Here is a 12,500-nt window from a genome sequence, read left to right as displayed (position 1 = left end):
CGGGAAGGGGAGCTATGCTCGTGGTTTCCCGTCTTCATATCTCATTTTATCGCAACTTTTTTTTTAACTCATGACTTGTTTTTCCACACACCACTTTTTCGTCTAACTTGTTGTGTGTGTGTGTGTGTGTGTGTGTGTGTGTGTGTGTGTGTGTGTGTGTGTGTGTGTGTGTGAGCGTACAAACAGAAAGTGAATAATCCTCGTACACCTGACAAAGTTGTTTGTACTTTTGCAGAGTGCCTTACACTGATGCGGTAATCAGTGAAATACACCGAATGGGGACGGTCGTTCCCCTAGGAGTGGGCCATATGGCCGCTGCTGACACAGAAATTTTAGGTAAGAGTATTATTACCTGAAAGGTATTTAGGTCTGAATTTGAATTATAGTGAATTTGTGTAACAAGCAGCGTCCCTTCTATACAGGCTTTAAAATATCCTAACCCTAACTAAGCTGTTGGCCCTATAGAGGGGCATTATTTGTATGGAGGACGGACTGCACGTTTGGAAGGACTCACATCACTCGGTGTTTCTATATGAAATGGATACCAACATTTTCCGTCTTCTCAGTGCTTCTCTCCTCATTGAGATCATTCAGGTTCTTGCTGTTCGCCGCAACACTGCATCTCTATTTTTTTATATTCCTATTTTCACAGACACTGTTTTTAACCCTGTATTTTTTTTTATTAACAATAGTAACTTTTCCTAGCCTTACCACAGGTCTTAGTTAGGACTTCACTTTGAGGTGTTTCGTTAACGATTATTGAACTCCTGACGTAATCCTATGAACTGAGCTTTACTGAAATAATGTATTTTAGATACACAACTATCTATTCTAAAAAAAATACAGCTTAGATCTAAATTGTGATCAATACTTGCAATGGTTTCACCAACTTCTACATCGGTCATCATGCTTTCGTGGCTAGTGATCAATAGATCTCGTAAGTTTCCATGGCTTGTGGGCTCTTTTACGTGCTGAATTAAGTAACTGTCACTGATAAAATCTATCAAGTGACTACCTATGTTGGCATGTTCGATGGTTGTCCAATCAATGCCAGTAAAATTGAAATCACCCATTATCAGTAAGTCCCGGTTGCAGAAATTAGACAGTTTTTGAAACAACGTTTTGTCTGTTAATGATAATATTTATGGCCTATATATTACGTGTACATTCATCTACTTGTCCAATTGTTTTGGTTAATTCTACCCATAAACTATCATATGCATCCTGTTTCGTTTTCTCTAATACAGAGGCATGGATATTACTTTTAACTTGTAAAAGGAGACCCCTACCTTGTGGTTTATATCCTAATAAAAGTGTGTATCTCCCGTAATATCAAAGACAGCTTCAAATTGTTCACCACCATTTAATCATATCTCAGCTATTCCTATCATATCGAGATTTTCACATTTGACATACGCTTGGATTTCATTTTTTTTTTTTTTTTTGTGATTATTCCTTTCTGACTCGTTTTGATTTTCCACATCATGCCTTACATCGTCATGTTATTCTTTATTGACACCTTGCTCTACACTACCATTTGGCCCTTCATTGACATTCGGTGCCTCATGGACATTTGGTCTTTCATGGACATTTTGTCCATCTCTCCCATTGTGTTCTACACTGGCCATTTGTCGTTTGTTGACATTATGTTCGGCACTGATATTTAGGTCTTCATTATCACCTTGTCCTACATAGAAAAATTGTCCTTCACTGACATCACACCCTGAAGTGTTATTTTGTCCTTTCCTGACATTATATCCTACCGTGATATTTTGTCCTCCACTGACATTACATCCTACCGTGATGTTTTGTCCTCCACTGACATTACATCATATCGTGGCATTTTGTCATCTTAATGTGATGTTTTGTCCTCCAGTGACTAAAAGTGATATTTTGTCTTACACGTACATATTACTCTACATTAATGCTTCGCCCTACTCTATTTCCCATTCCCTTTGAGGTTCTATCCCCAAAAAGGAACTAGTTCGTTACAAACTCCCACAATGAGGTTTGTAAGACCATATTTCCCTCAGCAAGTAAGGTGGATCACACCAGAAGCATAAATGTCACGACGCCTGGAAAATATATACCAAGGACCAAGAAAGTGATATCCTAGTTGCGTGCACAACTGTGATATCCTCTTATTGATCCCTATGGCTCTACTGATCTAACACGAGCCAGCGTAGATCCTCGGAAAGATCCCACAGGCTACGTGTCGGCTCCCACGCTCCTTCATCTCCTGAAGGAGGACCTTGTAATTCCGAACAAGTTCCTCTGATCTCACTTCACCCACATCATTACTTCCACGCACGCACGCACACACACACACAGACACACACACACACACACACACACACACACACACACACACACACACACACACGTGGCGCAGTTGGTAGAACGCTGAGCTGCCACGAAAGTGGCCCGCAGCTCCTGGTTCGAATCCTGCCCAGGGCCGAAATTATTTCGGTACTGCTGCGCTTCGGGTCGTTACTCTGACTCTCGTGGGCGGGGAGTTGGGTGTGTGTGTGTGTGTGACAGGTCATAGCATTACCCATAGATCGGACCTACGAGCTCTGAGCTCTCTTCCGGGAGGGAAATAGCTGTCGATCACGAGTCCAACACGTGATCCAAAGACCAAGTGAATACACACAAAGTGATTCTTTTGCGGTAAACAATGACCGAATATTGTGTATTAGAATAACCGACCCCATCTTCTACAAATTACAGAGTATAACATCCCGAAGGGGTCCATAGTATTCGGCAGCATCTACAGCGTTCACCATGATCCTGCTTATTGGAAGGATCCACACGTGTTCCGCCCAGAGCGATTCCTCAGCGAAGACAAGAGTACCTACGTTCATAATGAGCGCCTGTTACCCTTTGGCACTGGTGGGTTTCCTTTTGTGCTTCGTCACTGAATTCAGTTTAACTTTTTACACCCAGTGCATGTTTTTTTTTAACAAATTCTCTTCACGGTTTAATGAGATGAAGTCCTTCCTTCTCAGGTCGGCGTGTCTGCCTGGGAGAGAGCCTTGCGCGAATGGAGATCTTCTTGTTCTTCACGGCTCTGGTGATGAGGTTGAGGTTCTCCCTTCCTCAAGACGAACCTCGTCCTTCTGGGGAACGCTGTAGTGGTATCACCTGCGCTCCGAAGCCGTTCCACGTCGTTGTCTACGACAGAGAACTGGAATAGCGATTGTATTTCTTCCGTGGCTACCTAAGCGAGCCTGTATTCTTTAAATGCTTTACGAATATATCTTGTTATCTGCTCGCACATGGGCCACGATGATACACTATTACGCTGTATTTGTAAACAGAAGGATGCATTGTGGGAGTCGATACATAACCGTGGTGGCAATCCCAGCCGAGGTTAATAAATGTATTCCACAACTGCATTCATAGGGGATTAGTTGGAATTTAGGTGATATCTGTGGTTTGAATATTATGTTAGGTGTATTTGTCACCTACCAATTTAATTTTCTTAAGAATCTGAAACTATGTATCAAGTTCACAGTGCATGTCTACTTTAGATCAAATTATTAAAATTAGTTGAGGCGGGATAATGAAAATATAATACGGGAATAACAACACATTTTATTCATATAACTTTACCTTCTGGGATCAATGAATCGTGTTATATTCACGAGGAATTTGCTCTTTTGTCTAAATTGTTTTACATTTACTTTCCAGTAGAAATTATTTTCTTGTAAGTTCTTTCTTTCTCTAGATTTCTCGATTTGGCTTAGTGTTCTTGACAATACTTCACACCGACCCCAGCCTTAATGATCCATTGCAGGACTGACCCACCTTCTGGGGTACGATGCAGCCAATGTACCTCACCATAGTGGTCCAGTTTGACAAATTCATATTCGTATATATGGTGAGGAGCTCCTGTGGAATTTTTAACATGAAGAAATTACTGTGGATGTGAGTACAGTCTTAGGTCAATATAATCAGCTTGACTATAAAACCTAACTTGACCGCGTTGACAGTGAAATTCGTCACTGTTTTCTTGCATTTTTTGATGTCCTCAATTGAATAGAGGAGTTAAGAAGCCATGAAAGTGCCATTTCAACAGTTAAGAACATAAGAATGAAGGAGAACGTAAGAAACCATGAGGCCTACACCAGGCAATTCCATGTCCATCACCACCTGTAGTTGTCAAACCTTTCCTTAAAACAATCGATAGTTTCAGCACTCACTACATGGTTGCTAAATCTATTCCATTCGTTAACCATTCCATTAGTAAACCACTTCTTGCCTATTTCCTTCTTAAATCTAAATTTTCTCAATATAAATCCATTACTGCGAGTCATGCCCTGTTGTCTTGATATGATGACCCTATTTGCGTCACCCTTGAACACATCTATCAGATCACCCCGCACTCTGCGTCTTTCCAGAGTGTAAGTTAAGGTGCCTTAGCCTGTCCTCGTGAGGTAAATTTCTGACCCCATATATCATCTTGATAATTCTCCTCTGTACTGATTCTAGTACACTGAGAAACGACAAGAAAGTCAAGTGACATGCCACGTACACTTACGAGGGTTTGAACCCAGGTCTATTGCGTTTAGGGTAGGAGTGTTATTCATTCATTTATTTAAGTCTTTATATATTCATTTTCTGGGTAAATTTGGACGACCATAGAAATATAGTAAAAAGATAGCAGCAAATCCCATGTGCCATGGATTGCATACTAAGGCCTAAGAACAAGTTGATACCCGCGCATTAGACAGGAGGGGAGAATAACAAACGCGAGCCACCGTCTTTGAAATCTACAAAATCCTTCAACTTAAAAAAAGATGACATAACCATAACGTGAAGTTAGCGTTTACGCAGAAAAAAAAATCCAGCTACATTCCAACAATAACTATTATGAATTACTCTGGTGGTGTACAAAAAACATACCGCAAGTATAATACATATGCTATTTTCAATATTTTAGTGAAGACTATAAAATGTTGATATTATAAAGAATTGATGAGCTGCCTTGGCTTTCTCATTGTTTTTATTCACGGTGTCCTTTAGTTCACTTTCTTCTTTTAATTTTGTATAATTGCCTCTTTTAGTTTGTCAAACTCACTCTTTCAGTTTTCTTTCAAATTATTGGCACCATTTAATTGAAAGTCTTCAATTATTGTCTCCTGGGCTATTGCCTGTTTATTAAGTGCCAAACTCACTCTTTGAGTTTTCTTTTAAATTATTGGCACCATTTATTTGAAAATCTAAGTCTTCAATTCTTGTCTTCTGGGCTGTTGCCTGTTTATCAAGTGCACTCACAACTTTCTTTGTCCTTTTCATATCTTCAACTATGGTCGTTAGTAGTTAATTAATTTGGGACATTTTTGTTCTTGATTGGTCGATATTAATTATCTGTTTAAATATTCTATAAACAATAACCAGTTCCTGCTTAGTGTTGGTACCAAATCTACTATAATTGTCACTAGTCATAATTTTCATTAACTTATGGATTTTCTCTCTCTCTCTCTCTCTCTCTCTCTTTCTATATATATATATATATATATATATATATATATATATAGATAGATAGATTTGTGTGTGTGTGTGTGTGTGTGTGTGTGTGTGTCACCCTGCAATTATTCACTTTATTTGATCTCATTTTCTCCCCTCCAACTCCCGCTCTTCTCTTGGTTCTAGTGTTTTCAAGGTTTTGTGAGGAAAGATTAAACAATTTAGGATTAAGAAAATCGCTGTTCATGAAGCCCATTTCTTAAAACACCTTTAGATATTTATTGCACGTTTTCTGAATCAGTGAGATAAACTAATGTAATGTGGTGACGTTCCGACTTTGCTCTATCAACCCCATCAAGTTCCCCTCCAACGACTCTGCATAAAGTGCAGCACCATCGTTAAAGACAATTCAGTGACCTTAGTGTTGCCAATGAACGCTCTACAATGACAATGATCGACAACTTTGTTCAATATCAAGCCATGTAGTTGTTGAAAAGTGTTGAGGGAGGGGACACCCTTGCCTCACTCTTGAATTAACTGGAAAAAACCGGTTACATCTTGAGAGCACCATAAGCTACAAGAAACCCCTGCTGAGGCTCACGCTGGCGGTCCATAAAAACACGAATCACTAGGATCAAGTCAGTTGTTGACTTATCGAGCGTGAAACTTTAGCATATGTAAATAATAAAGAATAAAGAATAACATTAAAAAGGTAGATTTTAAGTTTGAATATTTTTTGTCTCTGTTTATTGGTTATAGTTTTGTCAAAATGTGGTACTTTGTTGCTTATAGTGGTACGCATGTCTGTATGTGGATCCATGCGATGTCTAGATTTGATCTTGATTGACAAAAGTATATTTTCGCAAATGGGATAAGGACACCAAGTACTTTTTCACAAAGTCTTGGAAACATAATGCCAAACACCAATACTCCTCCAAAGCCTTGCGTTCAAATTACATTTTAAGACCACAATTTATCCGCAAATCAATAAGATCCTTCAGCTCTTCATCATCCGACATATCCAAACTGTAGAAATATGGATTCATAATCCATTCTTCTGAAATCTTCAATTCTCCAGCCGAAAAAATATCCACCAAACGATTTTGACAGCATTTCCAAATGAGCCACAATTTCTTCACGCACAGTAGAAATTGTAGATTCATTATCATTGACCATTTCTTCAAGTCGACGCCAGAGGTAAATTTTCTTTGAAACCATTCAACTTTTCGCAACATTTCAATATGTTTACCTCTTTCCCTTGACGAGACACACTCCGATCATTCATACGAGTGAAAATATCAGCAAAGTAAACCAGCATTTGCATGGAATTTTGTGATTCCAATTCTCCAAGCAGATCATAGTCACGTTCCTCCAGAAAAACTTTGAATGCTTTCCGCAGTTCGAAAAGTGGGTTAAAACTCGCCCTCGTAAGAGCCAGCGGACTTCCGTGTGGATGAGTAAAATTGTATGTTCATTTCCCAGATTTTCACAAAACAACTGATGCAGTGCACCCACCCACCTTAATCCAGCTGATTGTCTTTACTCAAGTGTCGAGTACTTTTTTCAATTTATGATTTTTTTTTTCTTTTTTTTTTTTTTTTGCCAAAGCATGACGATGGAGGAAACAGTAGGTGACTTGTGATTACGGAATCTCCCACGTCATCAGTGCAGAAAATCCAGATTTATTCCCTAGCATCGCATGAGCACCGTCAGTTCACACAGAGCCAATAGGTTGGATATCTAAATTATATTTGGCAAAGAAGTTTTTCACATACTAATGCACATCTTTTCCCCGTGTGGTTGTTATATGTATATACATACACACACACGCACACACACACACACACACACACACACACACACACACACACACACACACACACACACACAACTCGTGGCGTAGTTGGTAGAGTCCCCAGCTGCCACTACGGAAGTCCGGGTTCGAATCCCGCCCAGGGCAGAAATAATTTCAGTATCGCTGCGTTGCGGGCTGTTACTCCAACTCTCGTGGGCAGGGAGTTGTGTGGGTGGGTGTGCGTATAAGGTCACAGCATTACCCATAGATCGGTCATATACGAGCTCTGAGCTCTCTTCCGGAAGGAAAATAGCTGTCGATCACGAGTCCAACACGTGATCCAAGACCATGGTGAATCACACACACACACACACACACACACACACACACACACACACACACACACACACACACACACACACACACACACATATATATATATATAATGCTGAGCAATTGGCGTCACTCAGGTCAGGTAAAACTGGGGTAGTTGCTTCACGCGCGCGCACACACACACACACACACACACACACACACACACACACACACACACACACACACACACACACACACACACACACACACATATATATATATATATATATATATATATATATGTATATATATATATATATATATATATATATATATATATTAACAACCACAATCCACTTTAATTCTAAGCCATCAACATCGGGAGATCCAATGGGGCCACATGCAGAAATTGAAATGCGGTACTGCCAAGGACTCGAACTCAGCGATCACATAACAAGTGCCGTAGTAACTAATCAACTACGCTATGTGTGTGTGTGTGTGTGTGTGTGTGTGTGTGTGTGTGTGTGTGTGTGTGTGTGTGTGTGTGTGTGTGTGTGTGTGTGTGTGTGTGTGTGTGTGTGTGTGAAAAATCCAGAACTTTTGCTTCCCTTGGTCAGTCATTTTTGTTGTTCTTTCCCCTTGACTTCACTGACATGTTCCTTTATTTTTTATCTTTTTTTAATCATTTGTATTTCCCCTGACCCAAATACTCTCTTGATTTCCTCATCTGATGTGGTTTGACAATTAAAAATATTTCTAATGGAAGTGATGTTTCCTATTTATATTTACTCAGCCTAAACCCATTTCCTCTCTGATCAAGTGTATTTGAGTCATTCCCATGATTGAGTTTGTAATCTCTCTATCACAGTGTATCTTATGTTTCCCATTTTCCACACACGAGGTAATACGATCTTTTGTCTCTGAAATTATGACACAGTTTAGCTTGACCTGTCGCCTCCCAGACGAAAGTTCCTTGTTTCCTTTTCTTGCTTTCACAACTCCCTCTTCCATTTTAATTTCTTCTTCCCTTTTCCTATTTTCCACGATCTCTCTTAGTTCAACTAATAATTTCGCCGTAGATCATGTGCTAGTCTCGGGATTGACAGCTACTACCCTCCCGGATGAGAGCTCATATGTTATACTATCGCCTGAACTATAAATAATGCTGACTTTACATAGACACAGACACAGACATAGACACACACACACAAACACACACACACACACACACATACACGCACACACACATACACACACACACACACACACACACACACACACACACACACACACACAGTTGGTAGAGTTCCCGGCTGCCACTATGGAGGTCAGGGTTCGAATCCCGCCCAGGTCTGAAATAATTTCAGTGTCGCTGCGCTGCGGGTTGTTACTCCAACTTTCTTGGGCGGGGAGTTGGGTGTGTGTGTGCGTGTAAGGTCACAGTATTACCCATAGATCGGTTATATACGAGCTCTGAGCTCTCTTCCGGGGTGAAATAGCTTTCGATCACGAGTTCAACACGTGATCTAAAGACCATGGTGAATCACATACACACACAAGCACACGCACACATACACATGGGTGTGAATTCAAGCCGCGATCCCGGCTCGAAAAATAAATTGATACTTCAATCTGTTGCTGCCGTCTTTGAGCAAGGGAATGGAGTGTAAGTATAATGTCACACAATCATGCACAAATCGGACAATAAATGAGCTTTCAGCTCTCATTCAGAAGACTCAGGTCAAGCCTTTTCGAGCAAAAATCTGCTGATCAGCGATAAAGTTGCAATCTACCGTGCTATATCCGTACCACCTTTCCAAATATATTAATATTTTTGGGCTCACGGACCCCTTTGAGAATCTGGTGAGAACTAATGACAGAACAGATACTCATTAGAGCATAAGAATAACATTTTCCACGGCAGTGTATTAAAAATTTTACTTCCTCGGTAACAAAGTAAAAGCAATCTTGGTGTCTCATCCACTGACCTTTGTGGTCCGTGGACCTCCGGGCTAAAAGTCATTACCTGCACCAAATCCTTGGTTTATTAAGACGAGTCTACCGCAGAACACGACCTCATTTGAATCATTAAGGTCTCGGCATTTCCGCTGATTGAGACACAACACAGCGTCTGAAGGCCGTCTCCTGTGGCAAATTCTGAGGCGAATTATCAATGTCGGTTAGAAAAGAGGTTCAAGGGAACTTAAGATGCTCTATGATATTTGACCAACTTAAATTGAGGAGCTAGCCGCTAAGACCCCCAGTGGCGTTCCACCTCTTATACTGGAATAATGCACTTTGAGGAACTACTGTCCAGGAGAATAAAAGTACGAATAACATCATGAGCACACCGCTGGAGTCTTTCCACCTTATGATCACAGCTCATACCACTTGTGCAATACAACCTGCGGATCCAGAATAAAAATATGCGACCATACACTATATATATATATATATGCGTAAGTAACCACTAGGAAAATTAAATTAACGAAGCAGAGCGCTTTCGTATAATTACATCTTCAGTGCAGATAATTGTATCTGCACTGAAGATGTAATTACACGAAAGCGCTCTCTTCATTTATTTACTTTTCCTAGTGGTTACTTACGCATTTGTGAACACACGCTCCTAGTGTTTTTATTGCATATATATATATATATATATATATATATATATATATATATATATATATATATATATATATATATATGTGTGTGTGTGTGTGTGTGTGTGTGTGTGTGTGTGTGTGTGTGTGTGTGTGTGTGTGTGTGTACAACACTGAATGGGTCCCAGTGAATAGTGATACATTTTCATCAACCGCAATGCACTTTAATTCTAAGCCATCAACATCGGGAGACCCGATGGAGGTCAACATGCAGAAATTGAAACGCAGTACGGCCAAGGACTCGAACCCTGGCTAGCGCGTGACAAGTGCTAGGGACTTAACCGATTGCTCCATCAAGAGAGATATAATTTGAGCGCAACTTTTCTTATATATTTGTATGCTCGAGTTACATACACATACACGAAATTTTGCGTTCAACCCATCTCCACTATGATAGTACAATTGGTAAGTATACGAACGCGGGAAAGTATTTGTACAACACTGAATGGGTCCCAGTGAATAGTGATACATTTTTATCAACCACAATGCACTTTAATTCTAAGCCATCAACATCGGGAGACCCGATGGAGGTCAACATGCATATATAATTATATTGACACTGCCGCTGCCCGAAGCGTGGCGGCGTGAGGTACAAAAGGATGGGAATTAATAATTAATCATTTCACTCACACTCGTTTATTTTGAGTACCCTTCGGTTTGGTGTTTCTCATGCAGACGGTGTGGTTTCTGCAAATACCGTTTACAATCAAATTTTGCATTAACAATTAATCTATTACATTAACAATCATTACAATAATTAAACACACTTCATTATCAATTCCTTCCATCATACTTCAATATTCCACACAATTAATTTAATCATCTCAATACCCTACCATGATAGTTTTCACCGCCATAGCTCATCATCAATCCTCTCTTATCCTCAACATCCACACATATTCTGGGAAACCAAACAAATTATCAATAATATGACTTCTACCTTAACTCGATGATACATTATTCTTTCAAACATGTTACATAAACATTCTCAATTAGTGCTTACCAAAAAAGGGTTCCCTTGACAACTTATGGTAGTCAACACATATCTTCACTGACCAAAGGCTAGACACTTAAAGGCCGGTTGACAGTGAGGCTATACCGACGCTACATACGTCACTACTTTCTCATCGCGGAACACTATGTTAGGAAGCCTAAAAAGAGAAGAAAAGAAAAGTGAATTTAAGAGGGAAATAAGTGAAGAACTAGTTATTATAAATAAAGAAGTTCGGGACATAAAACAGGAATGGAATTTGCTTAAAAATAAAAATAAGAAAGTAGCAGAGAAATTAGTGGAAGTAAAATGCATGGGGAAAACTAAAAAGAAGAGAACACTAGTAGTCAGAAGAGGTAACAAATGCAGTGGAAAAATTTAGGCTTTTCAATAGTGGATGAAAACAAAAATGATTCAAGACAGAGAAGAATATGTAAGAGGTAGAAATAAGTGTGAAGAAATATAAAGAAGGCGAAAGGTGAAGTATGGTAGAGGATTGGAGGAGATTTGCAGCAGGACCTGGAGGAGACAAAGAAGTTATTGTATAGTATGGCAAAGAACTATAGAAAAGGTAAAAATGAAGCTAAAGGCGCAGTTAAAGATAAAACAAGTGAAAATTTACTAACAGACTCAAATGATATAAAAAAGAGATAGCAACATTATTTCCAAGAACTACTAAATGCAGGTGAGGAAGGACAAATTATTATTGGGGAGGATATACATTTTGCTATTGGCGAGAAAGATGAAATTACAAAAGTGGAAGTGGAATACGAAAATAAGAAAATGAAAAATGGCAAAGCTCTTGGAGAAGACGAAATACCAATCGAATTTTTTAAAGCAACAGAAGAAGTGGGAGTTGAGTGGATGACGAGACTGGTCATTGCACCATGGAGACAGGGTAAAATACTGTACTTGATGATTGTCTCTATAAAAAAAGGAGACAAGGCAACGTGCTCTAACCACAGCGGTATAGTTGTTGTCGCACATGGGAATTTTTTTATAAATGAATATTAGAAAGAAGGTTAAGAAGTGGTTAAAAATTTAAGAATTGTTGTAGAGGACAAACTGGCCGAGTGGCACTATGGATTCCTACCCATTACACTTCCATCCATCACCCTTCCACCCTCTTATCTTAGCTACTCATGGATGACGGGTCATTCCAGTAACTCGCCCACCGCCCTGGGTCAGAAGCAATGCAGCAATGTATGTGTTTATACATGCGTGTTTGTGTGTGTGTATATGCGCGCGCGCGCGCGTGTGTGTG

At 39.7% G+C, this 12,500-nt stretch overlaps 2 protein-coding genes across 2 annotated transcripts in view; both read left to right on the top strand.

Annotated features, from left to right (window-relative positions):
• The window catches only part of LOC143024527 (cytochrome P450 2J2-like), a 44,143-nt gene extending 39,308 nt beyond the window's left edge, over positions 1 to 4,835 (top strand). The window contains exons 9-11 of the mRNA XM_076183342.1: positions 236 to 336; positions 2,731 to 2,892; positions 3,009 to 4,835. Of these exons, the coding sequence (XP_076039457.1) occupies positions 236 to 336; positions 2,731 to 2,892; positions 3,009 to 3,196 (451 nt within the window). The 3' untranslated portion in view covers positions 3,197 to 4,835. The remainder of the gene's footprint in view (positions 1 to 235; positions 337 to 2,730; positions 2,893 to 3,008) is intronic.
• LOC143024534 (zinc finger MYM-type protein 1-like) overlaps positions 1 to 12,500 on the top strand; it is a 130,258-nt gene that overhangs the window by 48,703 nt on the left and 69,055 nt on the right. The window lies entirely within an intron of this gene.

This window comes from Oratosquilla oratoria, chromosome 1, assembly GCF_046742065.1.
Source record: "Oratosquilla oratoria isolate Oo_2021 chromosome 1, ASM4674206v1, whole genome shotgun sequence".
NCBI lineage: Eukaryota > Metazoa > Arthropoda > Malacostraca > Stomatopoda > Squillidae > Oratosquilla > Oratosquilla oratoria.
This window is presented reverse-complemented; position numbering and strand designations above follow the sequence as displayed.